Raw genomic sequence first — 21,466 nt, 5'->3', positions numbered from 1 at the left:
GTTTGATGGTTTGCAAGATGAGGATCCCAACACTCACTTGGTGAATTTTCTAGAGTTTTGCGACACTTTCAAAATTAATGGTGTTTTTGATGATGCCATTCGCCTTCGGTTGTTCCCTTTTTCACTAAGAAACAAAGCTAAACAGTGGTTGAACTCGTTACCACGAGGGTCAATCACTACATGGGAACAAATGACCGAAAAATTTCTACTAAAATATTTTCTGTCGGCTAAAATGACTAAGCTACATAATGATATTTCTTCTTTTGTGCAGATGGGCTTACAAACACTTTACGATGCATGGGAGAGATACAAGGATCTATTGCGAAGGTGCCCTCACCATGGGTTACCTCTATGGCTGCAAGTTCAAACATTTTACAATGGTGTGAATCCCTCAACAAGACAGATGATTGACGCAGCTGCTGGAGGAACCATCAACAACAAAACACCTGAAAAGGCTTATGAATTCATTGAAGAAATGTCACTGAATAATTATTAGTGGCAAGTCATGAGGACTAAGCCAACAAAAATAGCCAGCGTTTATAACGTCGACTCAGTTACTATGCTATCAAATTAGGTAGAACTTCTCAATAAAAAGATTGATGGTTTATTTGGTTCTACGCAAGTACATCCAGTAATGAGATGTGACTCAAGTAGAGGAGCTGTGCATACAGAATATCAATCCTTCAATCCTACAACCGAAGAGGAACAAGTCAACTATATGGGTAACAATAACTTTAGATCTCAAAATAACCCATACAGTAATACTTATAATGCAGGTTGGAGGAACCACCCAAATTTCTCCTGGGGCGGTCCAGGAAATCAAAAGCCACAAAATCCTCAGGGTTTTCAACAACCACCGTATCAACAAGAGAAGAAACCGAACCTTGAAGAGATGCTCTCTAAATTCATCTCGGTATCAGAAACCCGTTTCCAAAATACCGAGACAGCACTTAAGAATCAAAAAACATCGATCTAAGGTCTCGAAACTCAGATAGGCCAGCTATCCAAACTAATCTCCGAACGACCACAAGGAGCTTACCAAGTAATACTGAACCTAATCCAAGGGAACACCTCAACGCAATTTGTACTCAAGATAAGGAAGGATTCATTGCGCCTGAGCCAGAATTGATGCAAGAAACTGAGGTGAGCAAAGGTAAAAGTGAGGTAAGTCATAACAAAACGGTGAATGAAGAATATCAACCTCGTGTCCCATATCCTAACGCGACAAGGAAAGACCGGTCAGACGAACAAATCGGTAAATTCTTTAAACTTTTGAAAAAATTACATATTAACTTACCGTTTATTGAAGCTCTGTCGTTGATGCCGAATGCAATAAATTTTTTAAAAGAGCTTTTAGTAAATAAGCAGAAGTTGGACGAAGCGTCGCATGTGGAGCTAAACGCAGTCTGGTCATCTATTCTACAAAATAAGCTACCCCACAAATTGAAAGATCCAGGGAGTTTTACAATTCCTTGCTTAATTGGTAATTTAGATATAAGTCATGCATTAGCTGATTTAGGGGCTAGTATTAACGTCATGCCTTACAAAATGTTTAAGCAACTAGGTCTTGGGAAACCTAAACAAACTAGGATGAGCATTCAATTGGCAGATAAAACTATAAGATTTCCTAGGGGTATTATTGAAGATGTACTAGTGAAAGTAGATAAGTTCATATTCCCCGTTGATTTCGTTGTTCTAGACATAGAGGAGGATAATAACACCCCTTTGATTTTAGGGAGGCCCTTTTTAGCAACTGATAAAACAATTATTGATGTTGGCACAAGTGAGCTCACGCTTCGCATAGGAGACGAAACACTCACCCTTCAAGCTCGCAATTTTGACAACACATTGGAAATTGAAGGTGATCGTCTAAACCATTCTATTAAAACTGACCACATGACACAACCCACTTTGCAGGAAATAAGTCTGAAGGAAATACATGATCCACTCTCAAAAAATAGTAAAGGATCTATTCATAAAGAATGAAGGCTGCAAATAGAGGAGCTAAATGAATGGCGAGTACATAAACCAAGAACACACGATAAACTGAAATTACGCTAGAAGGAGTTTGATACCTCTCCGAATCAAGTTAAGGTTGGTGATAAGGTCTTATTAGATGCTGCAGATCCCCATATTGTCACTACCACACCGAATGAGGAGATCCCTCTTATTATACTCAGTATTTTTCCATTCGGTACAGTAGAAGTAAGTCATCCCAAGTTTGGCTCTTTTAAGGTAAACAACACCCGATTAAAACCTTATTTTGTCAGGACTGATAACAGGAATGAGGAGTACGAACTCCTTGAACCACCATGATTTTTCAACCGGAGAGGTAAGTTGAGCTCAGACTATAAATAAGCACTTTTCGGGAGGCAACCCGAGCACTAACATATTCTGATTTTTTTATTTTTAATTTCTAACACTTTGAATCATTAACTTTATCTTTGAATTGCAAAGTTTTTCAGCACACACGGCCAGGCACACGAGCGTGCCTAAAGCTGTAGACAAGCAGGGGAAGAGACACGGCCGTGCGATACGGCCGTGTGGAAGCAGGACATGATTTCCCTAAAACACGGGATGCGATAAATCCCCATGGGCATGCAACATGGTTGTGGGTGAACTTGATATGTGAACACGGGCGTGGGAATGGAAAAACACGGGCCTGCCAAGGGCAAGGCTCAATTCTGTTTCTTCGACACGGGCGTGAAACACGCCCGTGCCGTTAAGCCATGGACAACAATACACGGGCGTGGTACCCTAACACATAGGCGTGGGAGAAGCGAACAAAGCTAGGCACGACCGAGCGACATGGCCGTGTGCCACACACGCCCAAGACACACGGGCGTGGGATAGTAGCCGGGCACGACCTAAATCATAAAATTCAAAAAACACGGGCTCACCTTCAGAGTACACGGGCGTGGCCCTAGGCCGTGTGGCCCTCCCCTATATAAGCAAACCACTGTTCATCTTCTTCCCCCTTTCAAAACCCTAGCCGAAATCTCCTCTTCTCCACTCCCTAATACCTATTCTGGCCACCATTCCCCAGATTCTCACTTCCCCAACCCCCAAACCATCCTAAAATCCACCCCCTGCATTAATCCTCACTTTCCCCTCTCTTTTCGCTCTATTTTTCCTCCACACGATTGTACCCCCATGCCACACACCCGTGCTCGCCACCAACATGCCCGTGCGCCAGCCTACAGTAGCTTTTGGTTCACTTTCTCACCCTTGTTTTTGCAATCTGTGTTGCTACATTGGTATTCTTTATGCCTGACATAGATATTGTTACTGTTACCAATTTGTTCTGAATAATTTAGGAATTTGCTTTAGTATTTTCTATATTTGAACTATTAAAGCTACTAAATAGCATATACTAGTTTTATGATTCTTGCTTAACTGCTGATGCATCTTTGATTCCAGTAAATGTTTCTGAATAGTCATATAAATTTTTCACCTCTCGTTTGATATCGTTAAATGTTAAAACATCTTGGAACTACTGTCATAAGATTATATCAATGCTCATACATTTTTAGATACATTATGTCATCATCGAGAGGCAAGAAGGTCGCGGTCCCATCCTCAAAAAGACGTAGCGGACCGGGTTCTTCCTCGGTACGTGCTACAGCTAAACTTCGACACCCGTTCATTGAGTTTCAGCAAGCTTCGTAGGAGGAGCTATTTTAGATACTACGCATGCGACCCCTCACTACAGAACATTGCATCAATTGGGCTACCGTGGAGCAAGTCCAGCTAGCTGATGCCATTCGTGCCCTCCTGTCCACAGACCCATGGGAACGGTTCTTCGCTATTACTAAACCCACTTATTTAGAGCTAACTTTAGAATTATGCTCTACTTTTCATCTACAGGTGGTGATGACGAACAACGATGACCCCGGCACCATTCAATTCTAATTAGGCGGTCTAGTTCATGCAATGAGTGTCCCAGAGTTTGGAGTCGCTCTGGGACTTTACACCGATGAGTTTATAGAGGGAGAGGACATGAATGCACTATCACGCAACATCCACATTTCTCCCTCCTTGTGCTTGTAGGCTTTGGCACCACTCTCTTCCACCTACGACCCCAGCCGCTCGAAGGCCTCAGCTCTCGCCCTTTCCCTACGCTATCTCCATGCCATATTGGCACACATCTTGACCAGAAGGAGAGAGAGCACCGGTGTCGTCAACACCCACGACGCCTACTATTTATGGTGCATGGCGAATGCACACGTGACTGACTTGGCATACTTCATAACTTTCGCCATTCGCCATTAGACCGAGTGACATCAAAAGGAAGTAATCTCAATCGGCCCCTACGTGACGCGCCTCGCTAGACACTTCAGCCTCCTCGACACCGTGGCCCAGTCATCAGCGCTTACACTGATAGGTCAGATGTCCCCACAGGGCATCCAACTATGTTACACATGAGGATGATCGAGCGCCAATGTGGGAACGATCCTCCTCAGTACCGTCTCACTCATGCCATTGATGAGGAGGATCTTGAGGACATTCCTGATGATGTCCCCCCATAGCACGAGAGCCTTCTACCACGCCACCTAGGGAGCGACCAGTTCATGCGGCTGCTTCATTGGCACACCTATCCGACCTACTCGCTCACTTCGAGCAGTATTGCACCACACAGTTCGAGATGATTCACGAGCGAGATCGGCGACATGATAGACAGATGGAAGACATGCAGGCCATGATGCAGCAGCTGTGCCAGCACTTTCACATTGCCGCTCCAGCGCCACCACATGAGGGCCCCACTGACGAGGATCATTGAATCCTCCTATCTTTTTATTTTTATTTTTATTTTTTATTTTCATTTCAATTTTATTATTTTCTTTTGAAAGACATATCTATATTAGTAAATTTTACTTTCTTCATTTTTTTGGTATTTCTAACAAGTAATCCCACTACGCTCTCTTCCACACCACTCTTAATAAGCTCTTCATGATTCTACAGACTTCTAAGCAAAGCTAGTAGAAATATCTTACGGAATGAGGAAACAAATAGGGAATAATACCTCACGAGTGCCATGTTCAATGACCCAATTTTTTCATCTAGCAACAAACAGTGGCATCTACCACTTTCCCTAAACACTCCAGCCTCAGAATCAAGCTCCGCATCCAGAAATCAGGGAGTTTCACCTCTTTCCCTCTTATGATTTTCTCTATTTTAAATATTCTATCTTTGTATATTAAGGAAAATGTACATCTTAAGTGTGGGGGGTGAACATGAACATGCTGCCTAACTTTTTGCATTATTCTCAAATCCCTGAATTTTGGTCTTGTGCTTAAATGATTTTCTCATAATATTAATCGAATGAATTTTGATTGATCTATAATTATTGTTGATATGTTATGAATTAGACCATGGGAATTATGTATGATTATTTGATTATAGGACATTAGAGAATCGAGCATGATAAGTTGATATTTTGAGAACTAAAATTTTTTGATTATTTTCCTAAATTGAGGTATTATCTTGAAATCTTAAGTATACAGGAATGACATCAAAAACCCAAATTTTTGGTGAGATTTTTTAGCCTTTTGAGCATATAGCTTTCTTTCTTGCTCACTTCTTTTGTAGTTTGAGTATGTCAACATTGAACTGTTATTCTAGAACATGCTTCAATTATACATGTCGAGATCACACGTATGATTTGATATACTGAGATGATAAAGGCACTTAGGATTTAACCCAATTACTCCATAAAAGGCCGTCCCACATAATTAAACCCTTAGTGAACCCCCTTGAGCCTACTAACCCTTTTTATTGAGTAACCCTCATCATTAACCCATTAACCCATTATTGTTGAAATCCTCTTACTTAATTTACTTTTTTATCGAGATTAAATTTAATATTGTTACCTCACTATGTTCACCATTTTTTGTTACTGAATCATGAAGTATGATTTCTATATTGTATAAACTTGATTTGTTCCTAAAAAAACCCGGTATTATTATTGTAATCCTCAGCAAGCTAAAGTTGTCATGAAAAAAAAAGAGCTCATGTAATATAGTTCTAGATATTTGTTTGTGATTCAGTAATTAAGTTTTTGATAGTGGGGTAATATATTGAAATTATCTCGATTCTAACCTTTTTCTTTTCAACTTGTATCCATACCCGTAACCTAAACCCCGTTACAACCATACAAAAACCTTTTGATTTGCGTATCATATCATTTACAAGTGGTGGAGATTTTATTTTCATGCAAGCCTATGGTAATAACTTCTCATGTTAGACAATCGAATGCTTAATCTTGAACCTTAAACACTTTGATTGATTTGAGTAGATCTTTAGTGAGGATGTCATCTCTTGTATATTTAGGACTAAAGTTAATTACTTAGAGGAAGGAGATTACCCATGATTTTCCATGGAATAATTTGTAACATTATTAGTGATAATTATGTGATTGAAAGGAATGAATTCTAGCAGTAAATGAGAGTTTTGCTTGAGGACAAGCAAATGCTTAAGAGTGGGGGTATTTGATAAATGCCAAATTATACATATTTTTACCCCAAATACTTAGCATATTTATGGATGTTTATTACTAGATTTCTGGATTTTGGTGCTCTTAATCCAGTTATTTCATGTTTTGTACTTAGGAGAGCACCAAGAGTCAAAAGGAGCCAAAAAAGGATAAAACGGACCAAATCCAGAAGATGACACAGCCTAAGCCTTGCCACACGGGCAGCTCACACGCCCGTTTCTTTCGAGGTTGTCGATCAAGGCTTTCACGATTCACACGGCCTGGCCATTGACCCACACGGCCATGTGTAATTTAACGAATCGAACAAGGCCTGGAAATCACGTCACACGGCCGTGGCACATAGGCATGTCCCTTTTTTAAGAAGTTGTATTTTACACGGAAAAGGATACTTAAGGAGGAAGAAATCCAATCCAAAGCCTATATAAACACCCTAAGTATGACTTAGAAAGGGGCCTCCCTCTAGAATTTTTCTAGAGTACAAAACCATACACCGAGAATTACTTGAAGGAAGCCAGACGATCCATCCCAAAAGCCGGAGCTAATCCAAGACTGAAGATCTCTCTCAGAATTCTTTCAGGGGTTTTAGAGTTTTCTTTATGTTTTGTTATTTTCATACTTTTGAGATGTACTCTTATTTTATTATGAGCTAAACCCCTTAGATACCTAAGGGGATTGAAACCTATGGTGGATCTTGTTATTATTATCTGAACTGTATGATAAATACTTGATTTGTTCTTAATTATGTGTTCTTAATGCTTGAGTTAATATTTCGGGTATTGATTCATGATTTGATGTGCTTATGCAGAGGAGCAAAAGTCCCTGTCTAAGAGTAGATTTGGCATAATTAAGCGGAGTTGATCGAATGCCTAGAAATAAGGTTATGAGATTTTGCCAGATTAGGGTGAAACCTAATATGGGGGTCCATGGATTTACTGCTTCCCTAGGGGTTTTAATTGAGAAAGAGATTTCAATTAATTCAACTGAGGGTTAGACGTTATTAGTCTCGAAAGAGATAATAATATAGGTTAGGGAGTATCACGGATCAAGTCAAGTGAATAAATCGTCTGGTTTAGAGTCAGATAACAAGTGAAATCTAGGTGGATTCCTCCTTGGGTGTCGTCTTTATCAATTAATTTTCTTCAAGTATTTTTTCCAAATTTTCTTTTTGCTTTAGTTTGATTAGTTAATTAGTTTAGTTAATTAGTTTAATAAACAACCTCTCTTTATTTCTAGGTTAAATAATAAAAAGATAGTTATTACTAGTACTTTTGGTTCCCTTGGGTACAATATCCCGGTCTTGTCATTACTATACTACTGTTCGATAGGTGCGCTTGCCTTTTTGTCGTGATAATAATTAGTCTAGGTTTGATCTTCATTATAAATATTTATTACTTGTTATGAATCACGCGATCAACACACTATTTATAAATCACATTCATCATGCACAACCACTAACACACTTAACTAATTATAACATGTAACTTACTCAACCATTCACTTTAGTATTTGCCACACATAATTATCACACATTCACTCATCCAACCCAAAAAAGCATGCACATCCATGTAATGCTTCATCATAGACTTATAATATTGCAAATATTGGCCACACTAAATGGCCATATACAACAATGACCTTCAATTAGCACAGGCCAATATTCTAGGCCAACTCATAATATCATGTACACATTAACCAAATCCCTATATATGACATGCACTTAAAATGCTAGAAAATCATTGATACCCATCAATAGCCTGTTAGTGTGATAGGATCTTCGACGACCTCCAACTCGAGCTAGCATATGTGACACTATAGGAAAAAGGGAAGGAAGAGAGAGTAAGCATATAGCTTAGCAAGTAGGTATGTAAAAAATAAACAATTTATTAACATGCTTTTAACAATCTTCATAATATGTTCTCAAGATAATGCAATCATAATTGCACAAAGTTCCACTATTTACTTATGTTCATATCAAGCTGTCTACGAGAGTTATAGTCACTAAATTATTTATATCTTGAGCTATGGAACTCCAAATTAAGTTCTGCTAATTTTTCCTGAAACTAGACTCATATATATTATTACCATAAATTTTTCAGAATTTTTTGTCTATCCAATAAGTACAGTTTATTCTTTAGAGTCGTCCCTGCTCTGCTATTTGACAGTTTCGACCCTTCTTCACTAAAAATTAATTATCTTCTCGTACAGGACTCGGATGATGTTCTCATTTGATTCTCTTGAAAATATATTCATTAATAATTAAAAATATATAAATTATAACTTGTAATTATTTTTACACTATTTTTAATGATTTTCCAAAGTCAAAATAGGGGATTCTGAATTCCTCCTGACCCTGTCCCACAAAAATTCAAAACATTTCATAATATGAAATTCTTTTACTTATAATGTTTCTTCTATGTGAAACTAGGCTCAATAACATTTAATTTAATTTCTTATTCAACCTCTAATTCTATTTCCACAATTTTTGGTGATTTTTCAAAGTTATACAATTGCTCCTGTCCAGAACTGTTTTACTGCTAACTTTACTCTTTCATGATTTCTTTGTATTAACATCCATTTAATCATACATAACACCAAAGCATATCCTTAACTAGCCATTCCAATAGCTAGTCATTATCAAATATTTACTTATCATTCATTGGCCAATTTAACCTACACATCAACAACAAAACTTAAACTTATAATGTCTCAATTTAATTTGGCCTAAAAGCCTCACACATGATCATCAATCAAATTTACCACATATTTATACATCATAAGTATAGACTTATAATCACAAGGTCATCACAAGATCATTTTCATAGGTAGGACTTACTCATTTACATTCTTACCAAATGTCCTATATACATCGAATTCATTACTCATGAATTTTACGTACTGCCTGTACCCTTTCAACATGATCATACCTTGTCATTTCTTTGACATAATCTTTGGATTTACCCGTTGAACCTCTTGGGATACTAAGGATACTCGGGACAACTCATACATGACGTATCGTACCAATGCCATGTCCCAGACATGGTCTTACATGGAAATCTCATATCGATGTCAACAGCCCAGCTATGGTCTTACATGATGCCTCATGCCAATGCCAAGTCCGAGACATGGTCTTACACTGGCTCACATAACAATGCCAATGCCATGTCCTAGAATTTGTCTTATACGAGATCACATAACAATGTCGATGCCATATCCCAGAAATGGTCTTACACGGTTACACATATTGCCATGGTCCAACCATGGTCTTTACCGTCAATTCATAACATGTCGTAATTCGATCATACTCAACCCTGCATTTCTCTTAATTTTATCTTCAGTACGATCTAGTATTTTTATATTATTCATGATCCAATAATAATATACGAAATAATACATGATATCGATTAAGCATCTAAACATATCAAATTTAATGCTTATTAACATCGAACTTACCTAGGTATGAAATGACGAAATAAGTCAATTACTCGATTATCTTGCTTTTCCCGATCTAATTCCTAATTTTATCTTCCTTGATCTATAACAACACATTTAATTTATTTATTCATCATGCTACTCAAATTAGCCCAACTTCACATTTTTGGTAAAATTACATTTTTACCCCTATACTTGTCATATTTACACTTTTGCCCTTGGACTCGTAAAATGAAATGTGTTCAATTGCTCTACTACCCATGCATAGCCGAACCTTTTTCATGCTTAGAGAAGCCCACTTTTCCACTATTTCACACATTTACCACATATTTTACAACTTTTACAAAATGTCCCATTTTAGGTGTTTTCATGAAAATCATTTAACAAAAATTGTTTATTTAACAACCAATATTCATTTTCTTCCATAAAAATGCAGCAAACAACATGAATATTCTCATAGAAAAACCCTATACTTTCAACCATTTTGCAAAATAGTTCCCTTATTAGCTAGATTAAGTTATAAGGGTTCCAAAAACATAAAAATCAACAAAAATGACCATCAAAATCACTTACTTGCAAGGGTCTAAATTTGCCGAAAATTTCAAGCTCCCATGGCCATTTTTATTAGAGAAAATCGGTGGAGAGAAGAAGATGGGAAAAAAAAGATGATAACTAGGCTTTTTTATTTTTTTTTCATTAGTTAAATTTTGTCACCTAATGCCAACTAACCATTGACTCTTCATGATTTTTGACTCCATATCCAGCCACCACATTAATGTTTTCCTATTTTCTTAATAAGAACCTCTATTTTAACGTTTCATAGCTAATTAACACATTTAGCTAATCGAACAAAAAACTTTATGCGATTTAGTCCGGTTTTCAAAATTAAGCATGCAATAGCTTAAATTAATTCACCAAAATTTTCAAACATCCATATAATCATGCTATAACACATAAAATAACATTAAAATAATTTCTCAAACTCAGATTTGTGGTCTCGAAACCACTATTCTGACTAGGCCCAAAATCGAGCTGTTGCATACATCCTTAATCACTCCACCCATGCTGAAATTTCACAAGAAAACTATGGTTATTTTAATTATTTCAATTAAATACCTAAACTAAAAAATCATACAAAATCACTTAGCAAAATGTCTATTTAACACCCAAGCATCAGATTCTACCATTAAACTTCAAAAATACATCAAATTCATCAATGACATCTTCCAAAATATTTAACAGTTTCACAAATTAACCCCTGGTTTATCTAGATAGAGCTAAAACGATCTCAAAAACATAAAATTTTTGAAAAACGAGTGAAAAATACTTACCATGCAAGTGAGCTAAGTCAAAGACGAAAGCTTCTTTAGTATTTATATGGTGTTTTGGTTTCACAAAGTAAAAGTGAGGAAGATGACCATTTGTTTTTACTTAATTTAGGTTTTATTATCTATTTACCAATTTACCCGTCAATAAATATCCAAATTTCAGACTAATTCACCATTTTAACCGTCCACTATATCTAACTACATGGTATATTTACCATTTAAGTCCATTAATTTTCATTTACAAAGCCACTTAGTACTTATAACTAATAGTAACTAACTTTTACAATTTAATCCTTTTCAGTTAATTAACTATCTAAACGTTAAAATTTCTTAACCAAAATTCAATACGACACATATAATTTCATAAATATTAAATAATTAATATTTACAAACTGACATGTCAGAACTGTGACACCACTGAAAAACGGTTTGTTACAACTTTCCTCCATTAATAAATTTCTTCTCGAAATTGTTATTTGAAAATAAATTCGAATATTGTGATTTCATAGATTCTTCGATTTCCTAGGTGGCTTTCTCAATACCGTGTCGATGCCATAGAACTTTTACTAATGGTACTCATTTTTTCTGAAGTTCTTTTACCTCACGAGCTAAAATTCTTATAAGCTCTTCAAAATACAAAAAATATGGCTGTAATTCAATTTCACTGGAAGTAATCACATTTGAAGGATCAGATTTATACTGTTTCAGCATCGAAACATGGAAAGCATTGTGAATCTTTTCAAGTTTAGAAGTAAATCCACTCTATAAGCTACAGGGCTGATTCTTTCACTAATCTCATATGGCCCGATAAACCTCCAACTTAATTTCCCATTTTTGTCGAATCATAACACCTTTTTCCACAGTGAAACTTTCAAAAACACTTGATCACCAACAACAAATTCTATATCTTTTCTTTTCAAACTGGGTATGATTTCTTACAATCTAATGCGGCTTTTAGCAAATCATGAATAAATCAAAATTTGTCTTCAGTTTCACTAATTAAATCAATTCTAATTAACTTTGATTCACTCAACTTAGACCAATATAGTAGTGTTCTACATTTCCGTCCATATAAAGCTTCAAATGGTGCCCTTTTAATACTATAATGATAGCTTTTATTCTGAGCGAATTTAGTTAACAACAAACATTTCTCCTAGCTACCTTCAAACTTGTGAATACAACACCGTAACATGTATTCCAACACTTGTATTACCTGTTTTGATTATCCGTCAATCTGTGGATGAAATGCTATACTAAAATTGAGTTTAATGCACAACGCCTCGTGAAGTTTACCCTAAAATATAAAGGTGAATCTTGGGTCTCGATCAGAGATAATAGATACCAATACTTTATGCAATCTAATGATCTCGGATACATACAACTCAGCTAATCTTTCAAGTGAATAATTGATTCTAACCGAAATAAAATGAGTTGATTTTTTCAATTTGTTAATAATAACCCATATCGAATCTTTCTTCCTCGATGTCACAGGCAACCCCGAAACAAAATCCATCGTAACTCGCTTCCATTTCAACTTGAGAATCATAATAGGCTATAATAACCCAGAAGAAACCTGACGCTCACCTTTCACTTGCTAACAAACCAAATATTTTGCCACAAACTATGAAATATCTCATTTCATTCTTGACCAACAATATATCTATTTCAAATCATTAAACATTTTAGTACGACTAGGATGAATAAAGTATTATTCGAAACACACAATCTGTTGCGAAAACACATTGTACCATCAGAATTAACCCTGAATTCTGCAGACTGATCACTCTGAATCTGTTCTCATTTAGCTAATAATTTTAGGTCATCATTTTGCATCTCCCGAATTTGTTGAAGAAACACTGGTCTAATTTTCAATTTAGCTAAAAGTGAACCATCATGATTCTAAGTCAATTGAGCGTCCAACGCTCTCAAAGAAAACAATGATAGATTTTCAACTAAGTGCGTCTGCAACCACATTAGCTTTCCCCGGATGATAATCAATAACTAAATCATAATATTTCAACATCGAGCCATCGTCGTTGCCTTAAATTCAATTCTTTTTTAGTCATCAAATATTTCAAGATTTTGTGACCAGTAAACATATCATCTCTCACCATACATGTAATTTCACCATTGCCAATTCTAAATCGTGAGTCAAGTGATTTCTCTTATGTGGCTTTAATTGTCGAGAAGCATATGCTATTAATTTTCCAACTTGGATTAGTACACAACCTAATCCATTAAGCAACGCATCACTAAAAATAACATACTCTTTCCTAGGTTCAAGCTGATTCAGTATAGGAGCTTCCGTCAATATATTTTTTAGCTGATCAAAACTCTGCTGGCATTGATCTGACCAAATAAACTCAACATTTTTCTATATCAACTTGGTCATCACTAAAGCAATCATTGAAATATTCTTAACAAATTAACGATAATAACCAGCTAAGCCCAGGAAACTATATACATCAGAAATATTTTTCGAGGCCTTCCAATTAACAATTGAAGAAATTTTTCCCAGATCAACATGAATTCCATCCGCAGAAATACATGACCAAGAAATCCAACCTCACTGAGCCAGAATTCACATTTACTAAATTTTGCATACAATTGTTTCTTGCGCAAAATTTGTAGAACAATTCATAAATGTTGAACATGTTTTGATTTTATTTTTGAATAGATCAGTATATCATTAATAAACACAACCAAAAATCTATCAAAATGAGGTTGAAAAACTCGATTCATCAGATCCATAAAAGTAACAGGGGCATTGGTTAATCTGAATGGCTTCACTAGAAATTCATAATATCTGTAACGAGTTCGAAAAGTAGTTTTCGGCATGTCGACGTATTTAACTCGCAACTAATAATATCCCAATCTAAGATCTATTTTGGAGAACATTGTTTCGCCTTTCAACTGATCAAAAAAATCATCGATACGAGGCAAGGATATTTATTCTTTATTGTGACCTTATTCAACTACCTGTAATAAATACACAATCTCAATGACCTATCTTTTTTCTCACAAATAACACCGGAGCACCCTAGGGAGATACGCTTGCCAAATAAAACCCCTGTCTAACAATTTTTGCAACTTTGCTTTAAGTTCTTTCAACTCAGCTGGTGCCATTCAATACGGTGTGACTGATATCAAAGGAGTTCTATGCATTAGATCAATTACAAAATCAACTTCACGTTCTGGAAGCAACCCCAGTAACTCTTCAGGAAACATGTTCGTAATCTCATTCACAATCAGTACATGTGCAAGCCTACACTTCGAATCTCGAGTATCAAGTCATAGGCCAAAAATGTCTCACAACCTTTATGTATCAATTTATGTGCAACTGTACTCATTTCACCCGTCTAACATATCAAATCAATTTGTTTCAGTCTACAGTTTACCACAACATCATGTAATGTTAACCAGTACATTTTCAAAATAATATCAAATTCACAAAAGTGTAACAACATCAAATCGGTAGGAAAGTTACAGCCCTAAATTCTCAATGGACACTTCTAACATATTAAATTAACTAACACACTCTGACCCAATGGATTAGGAACTCGAACATCAAACTTAGTTGACTCAACAGGTAAATTCTTATATGTTACTAATGTTATGCAAATATATGAATAAGTTGACCCAGGTTCAATCGGTGCATACACAGTAACATCAAAGAGATAGAATGTACCAGCAATAATATCAGGTGCAGTAGCTTCCTCTCTAGCTCGGATAGCGTAAACTCATACAGATGCTCTAGCTTCTGATCTTACAACTGTATCTTTAGTCCCATTGTGATTTGCTCCAGTATTTCTACTCTGACCAGGACATATACTCTTCTAAGGTGTAGACAATTACTTTTCATTCTTTTCTTCATTGTCACCAACTAATCTCGGACAATTCTGCACAAAGTGATCTGTCGAACCACATCTGTAAGACACACCTCTTCTAGTCCTACATTACCAGCATGAGGTTTTCCATATTGCTCACATGCCGGTATTGGAACATTTCAAACACTAGCCACGTTGTTAGCAGGTTTAATCCGAGACTTCAAATCATGTCACATCGATTTTTTTACTAAAAAACCTAGATGGTGAAGTAAAATGACTAACATCTTTCTTTGTCTTCTTTGTCGGTGGAGTAAAAAATGACTTGGAAAAAACCTCTTTTATCAAATTCTCGAGCCTTTCTTTCTCTTTGTTTTTTTGTGGTAATAAATTGCTTCTATCTTTTAGGCAAGACTAGATAAAACGAAAAATTCTCATATCTCAGTCCCTCTGATCATCATATTAATTTCATCGTTCAACCCATCTTCAAAATGGATGCACAATTCTTCCTCGTTCAACACAATTTCATGAGCATACTTGCTGAGATGTACAAACTCTCTCAGGTATTCAACTACTGATTTATTTCCTTGATTTAATTCAAGAAATTCCTTCTTTTTCCGATCTAGGTATCGTTTGCTAACATATTTCTTTTTAAACTTTGACTGGAAGAAATCCAAAGTAACTTTGTCTCTCAATACTACAGCTATCAACGTGGTCCACCAACTATACGCTTCATCTTTAAGCAACAACACAACACACCTCGGATAATCATTAGGAGAACAAGCTAGTTCATAAAAGACTCGCTGGATATTTTTGAACCTATATTCAGCTTTAGCAAGATCATCATCTGATCTACCTCTAAATTCTTCAGCACTGTACTTTCGGGTTTTATAAGTCGGAGTTCGTAGACTAAATTCGGTTGTTTGAAGAGGTGTAGGTACTATAAGAAGGACAATAGGGGGTAGAGGTTTTTGAGCCACAGGATCAGTTCGCATAAATTCCATGAACCACGAACCCATTAAACTGAAGAAAATGCTTTAAACTTCATTTTCAGACATTTGTTTAAATTGTAAACTACAACTTGCTTCTTATTTATTAACCAAGACATTACTATTAACTTCATTAGTGTCAACACAATTAGATGATGCCAACATATTTCAAATCTAAAAGAAAAACAAGGGTTAGATTAGATCAATCAATATCACATTATGCCATGTAATTTATAGATTTAAAACACAATACGTTTAATTCAAGAATCGACTAAAGTATAGCTCTGATACCACTATAACACCCATTACCCGGCCCGGTTGCTAGACCTGAGTAAAGAGATGCTACAGTAACATTTAACAAATTAATATCCACTTTAACATATACTACATACTTATTGATTATTGCTATTCTATACAATCAAACATATTAATTTTTTTAAAACTCTAAAAGTACCTAATTGTAAAATCCAAGCTTGAAATAGGATTTATTTAAAATAAGCTTAAAGATAAAAGTGAAAATCTGTAGTTGGCATCGATACCAAAACGATACTTTTTTTCAAATAGATACCAAAATCAAAAACTTTTTTCTTTGCAAAAAATGGTATCGATAGGTATCGATATTTTATGAAAAAAGTATCGATGCACAAATAAATATAGATACCATTTTGGCATTCTGTTTGTTTTAAAATTATTCATATCGTCAAGTATCGATACCAAATTCCAAAGTATCGATACCTAAATTCAAAATGATAAAATCTCATCTTTGAAAGTTCATTCCATATTATTTTTTATCACACAAAAGACATTATTGATACCTATTCAAACACTTCAAAATCTAACCAATGTGCCCTCATTGGCACCACAATTTAATATTCAATTCAAAATCACATTCACACCAAACTAAATACTTTCATGTTCCCAATTACCTATAATATCTAATGCCAAGTCTATCATTTTCATTCAATCCACTTGCATCCAGAAATATCATACCACAACTATTTCATTCAGACTCATGCCAAATAACCAAATCAAGTTCACAAGAGACATATACTTACCAAAACCAAAAGCACAAATACAAGCAAATTTAAACAACCTTACATCTAGTTAAAATATAACATATGAGGTAAGTATCCAAACATATACCAGCACACCTATTACATGCCATATAATCCAAAAGTAACCATCCAAAAACTATCAAAAGATATTAGGATAGTGTGACTTCTTTGAGTTGATCCGATCGCCCGATTTTCCACAAAACGTAATCTACAAAGAATTAGAAAAATAACTCGAGTAAGCTTTACTAAAGCTTAGTAAGTTCAACAGTTAAAACGATAAACTTTCTGTATAAACACATAAATCACATAGAAATAGTTAATTAACTATAATTCTGTCAAACACAACATTCAATAGGTGAGCCTTTATAGCTATACTTACAATAAATAAACTTTACAACTAAACTGGATTATTTAATATCAATTCAATTTAAAATCTACCCGATGAACAATAAAATTGATTCAGATACACGGCTAACAATCCAGAACACACCAGAATGTTGGAATGAGCTTAACCAACTGAGAACACACTTGGGCACCAAGTGCCTAGCCTGTAGGCTAACATACCCCTGAAGCACACCTAGGCATCAAGTGCAATGCCCAAAGGCTTTACATAAGCCCCCGGTAAGTTACCAAAGTCACTATAAATATAACTCGATAATCTGCACAAATGCTAGACTTCGGTATATTTAATAAGCAGTTACAAAGTAGTAATCATCATCTTATCACATTCACACCGGATCATGCGTATTAAAAACCTATTTGCGTGCCAATTGTATCCTCTCCTACGTTCATCAATTTAATATAATATCGAATAAATTTGTATAAATAAATTATTTTCCAAACTTATATCAACCTACTTCAGTTCAATTATGTCAGATTGTAACACCCCTTACCCATATCCAAGGTCAGAACAGGGTACGAGGCATTACCGGACATAATTGTAAACACACATGCAAATCTGAGCCATAAAATTTTATTCATTTTAAAAACATTCATATATGCAAGATGTCCCTTAAAGGGCCTACGAGGCCCTAAACGTACTTTGAGAGTGGTTAGGGACTAGACCAGGTACTTTAGAAATTTTTGGGAAAACCTACGAAAATTTTCCATGAAACAGGGTCACATGCCCCACAGGAACACACCCGTGTACCCTGGACACGCCTGTGTCATTAGGTCGTGTAACTCTCTGACTATGACGTCAGCAAACGAAATTTAACCACACAGCCAAGCCACGCACCCGTGTACTAGGCCATGTCATTCACACGACTAAGACACACGACTGTGTCTCTGCCCGTGTGGCACTTAGACTACTGTCCAAGCCTTTTTTTGTTGCCCTTAATCTCTTTAATACTTAAACATATCATAAACACATGTTATAATATAAATTCAATGGTCAATCATTCTTTAATAAAACCCAATTAAAGCATTTGCAGGTTTAAACACATGTTATAACATCAATTAAATTGTCAATCATTCTTTAATAAAACCCAATTAAAGCGTTTGCATGTTGTCATACATGTGTTTTTTTGAATTTCTCACGTTACACCAAGTTAGAAATTCCAATTCACTTTCAATAGCCTTGTCATATTGATGCCCACTTTTACCAATTAAACAAAACATTTTACCCAACACTCAATCTCTACTTATTCAAAAAAGGTTCATGTTCAATCATTATCAATTTATTACCATGTCACACATTTATTCCATAGCCATGACCACTTCAAATGGTCCTAAGGCATTCATTATGCACATATGCTATACACTTCCCATTCATAGTAATCAAGCAAAATCACATAACCACATCACAAGACATTAACACATAGCATGGATAAATAGGCTTACAAGCCATAACCATTATAAGCCACATCTCATGGCTATATACAATAAACCAATATAAGCAAATACATTTGGCTAATCATAACAACATCTATCATAAAAACTAAGTCCCTATACATGCCACTCACTTGAAGGTGCTTAATACACATATGTCAATACTCCAATGGTGATGGCTTGATAGTGTGATGCTAGCTCCGACGATCTCCAACCCCGAGCTAACCTGACATCACTAAAGAAATGAAAATGAGGGAGTAAGCTTTACGCTTAGTAAGTCCATATTAAAATATTAAGCAATACGCAAACATGCTTCTCAAGGTAATACAACCATAATTACACTTTTACTTATATTTTGATCATGTTGTTCTCTCGAGTCATAGTTACTAAATTATTTATATCTAAAGCTACAGAAATCCAAATCAAGATCTGCTAATTTTCCCTAAAACTAGACTCACATATCTTCTTACCATAAAATTTTTAGAATTTTTTATCTAGCCAATAAGTACAGTTTATTCTTTAAAATTTCCCCTCTTCTATTGTTTGACACCTTCGACCTTTTTTTACTAAAAATAAATTATCTCTTAGTATAGAATTCAGATGATGTTCCCGTCTATTTCTCTTAAATTTAGACTCATTAATAATTTATTCATATAAATTCTAACCCATAATCATTTTTTTACAATTTTTAGTGATTTTCCAAAGTTGAAATAGGGGAGCCCGAAATCACTCTGACTCTGTCTCACAAAAGTTCAAATATCTCATAATATGAAACTTTTTTGCTTACAGCGTTTCTCTATGTGAAACTAGGTTCAATAATATTTAATCTCATATTTCATTAAATCTCTAATTCGATTTCTAAAATTTTTGGTGGATTTTCAAAGTCGGACTACCGCTGCTGTCCAAAACTATTTTTGTGCAATATAATTATCACTATCATAAGATCATTTTCAACTAACCCTGAACTCACCATTTCATGGATTCCATACATACACAATAGAGCTTAATATAAACGTTATTAATTCTCATGGCATATTTAATCATACAAGTTAGTCACATAACAATACATGATAGTAATGATCTTAGATGATCTCATCATTACAAGCATTCTAATTCCATTTCTCATATTAGTCTCGTTGAATTTTCCTCGAATTCTCGATGGATATTCCATAGTACACTTATAGCGTACCAACTCATTTATCGTCAATTCATATTAGTGGCCTTTTTGATAAGCGCACTCCCGCAAACCTCAATCCTTACGGTGGGATTACTAGTCCAGGCTAAATCCCCCATAGTATAAACTCATAGAGCAATGTCGGGATTACCAGTCCAGGCTAAATCCCCTGCAACGACAATTACTCTAATGAGCTCGGATCTGAAATACCAGTCCAAGCTAAATTCTGATCCTAATTCGGATTACCCATACGGGCTAAATCCATTTAAACACATATTTTTCAGGAGGCTAGATCACATAAGGAACACCCGTCCGGGCTAGATCCTTTTTACCGTCAATTCCTTTTTAGGAAAATCCATCGGACATCCTTTTCATTCAACCGAGACTTTTAGTCCTCTTTTCATCATTTCATTCATATAACATGAACTATTATACCATGAATATCTAAATTTCATCACATCAAAGAGCATACATTTTCAAGTATTCAAAGTATACATTCGAGTTACACGAACTTACTTGTCGAATCCTCGTCGGGCACAACCGTATAATAATTCATACAACTCATGTAACAGTAATTTAACATTACAATTCAAGCATAAAATTGCATTATTATTATCACACGAACTTACCTCAAAAGCAATTACGGCCAACTATTCCAATTTAGTCCACAATCTCGAACTTTCCCGATTTAAGCTCGAATCTCTATTTTCTTGATCTAACATTTCAAATATAGCTCATTTATTGTTCACATTATTCAAATTGACCCAAAAATCATACTTTTACAAATTTTCATTTTTACCCCTAAACTTTTACTTATTTACACTTTAGCCCCTAGGCTTGTAAAATGCTTTTTATCCAATTTCCTTGCATTTTAAGCCTAGAAAAATCATTTTCATAACTATAACAGCCCCCGGTTCCCACTAAATCACACTTTTATGACAAATTTTATAACTTTTACAAAACGGTCCTTTTAAGCATTTTCACCGAAAACACTTAGCAAAAGTCATTTATTTAACACCCAACATTCATGTTCTACCATTATAAGTCAAAACACATGCATATAACTCATGGTTAAATTTTTAAACATGAACCCTAGCTCAAAATAATGGTAGAAATAGGTAAATCGAGTTACCGAGACTTCAAAAATGTAAAGAACATTAACAAATGAGCTTGGAAGCTTGAACCAAACCCTAGCCATGGCTTCCATGGTAGATTCAGCTGCACAAGAAGATGATGGACAAATTTTTCTTATTTTCCCTTTTTAATTTTTTAAATAATTAGATTACCAAAATGTCCCTAATTTAAAAATATTCTATTTCACCCATTTCATGTCTATTTTGTCCA

General features: G+C 35.3%; 1 protein-coding gene and 1 non-coding gene across 2 annotated transcripts; both read right to left on the bottom strand.

Annotated features, from left to right (window-relative positions):
- Positions 1-239: 239 nt before the first annotated feature.
- LOC121226791 (small nucleolar RNA R71) lies at positions 240-345 on the bottom strand. Its single transcript, XR_005924466.1, has one exon. It is a non-coding gene; the product is annotated as a small nucleolar RNA R71 (small nucleolar RNA).
- A 15,163-nt stretch (positions 346-15,508) lies between these two features.
- LOC107887810 (uncharacterized) lies at positions 15,509-16,093 on the bottom strand. Its single transcript, XM_016812035.1, has one exon. The coding sequence runs from the start codon at positions 16,091-16,093 to the stop codon at positions 15,509-15,511; it is 585 nt and encodes a 194-aa protein (XP_016667524.1).
- Between the last annotated feature and the right edge of the window lie 5,373 nt (positions 16,094-21,466).

The sequence above is a fragment of the Gossypium hirsutum genome, chromosome A03 (assembly GCF_007990345.1).
Source record: "Gossypium hirsutum isolate 1008001.06 chromosome A03, Gossypium_hirsutum_v2.1, whole genome shotgun sequence".
Lineage (NCBI taxonomy): Eukaryota > Viridiplantae > Streptophyta > Magnoliopsida > Malvales > Malvaceae > Gossypium > Gossypium hirsutum.
This window is presented reverse-complemented; position numbering and strand designations above follow the sequence as displayed.

Bases quoted from the DNA above. Each gene is read 5' to 3' on its own strand.
- LOC107887810 (XM_016812035.1), bottom strand. From the start codon at position 16,093: ATGGGTTCGTGGTTCATGGAATTTATGCGAACTGATCCTGTGGCTCAA.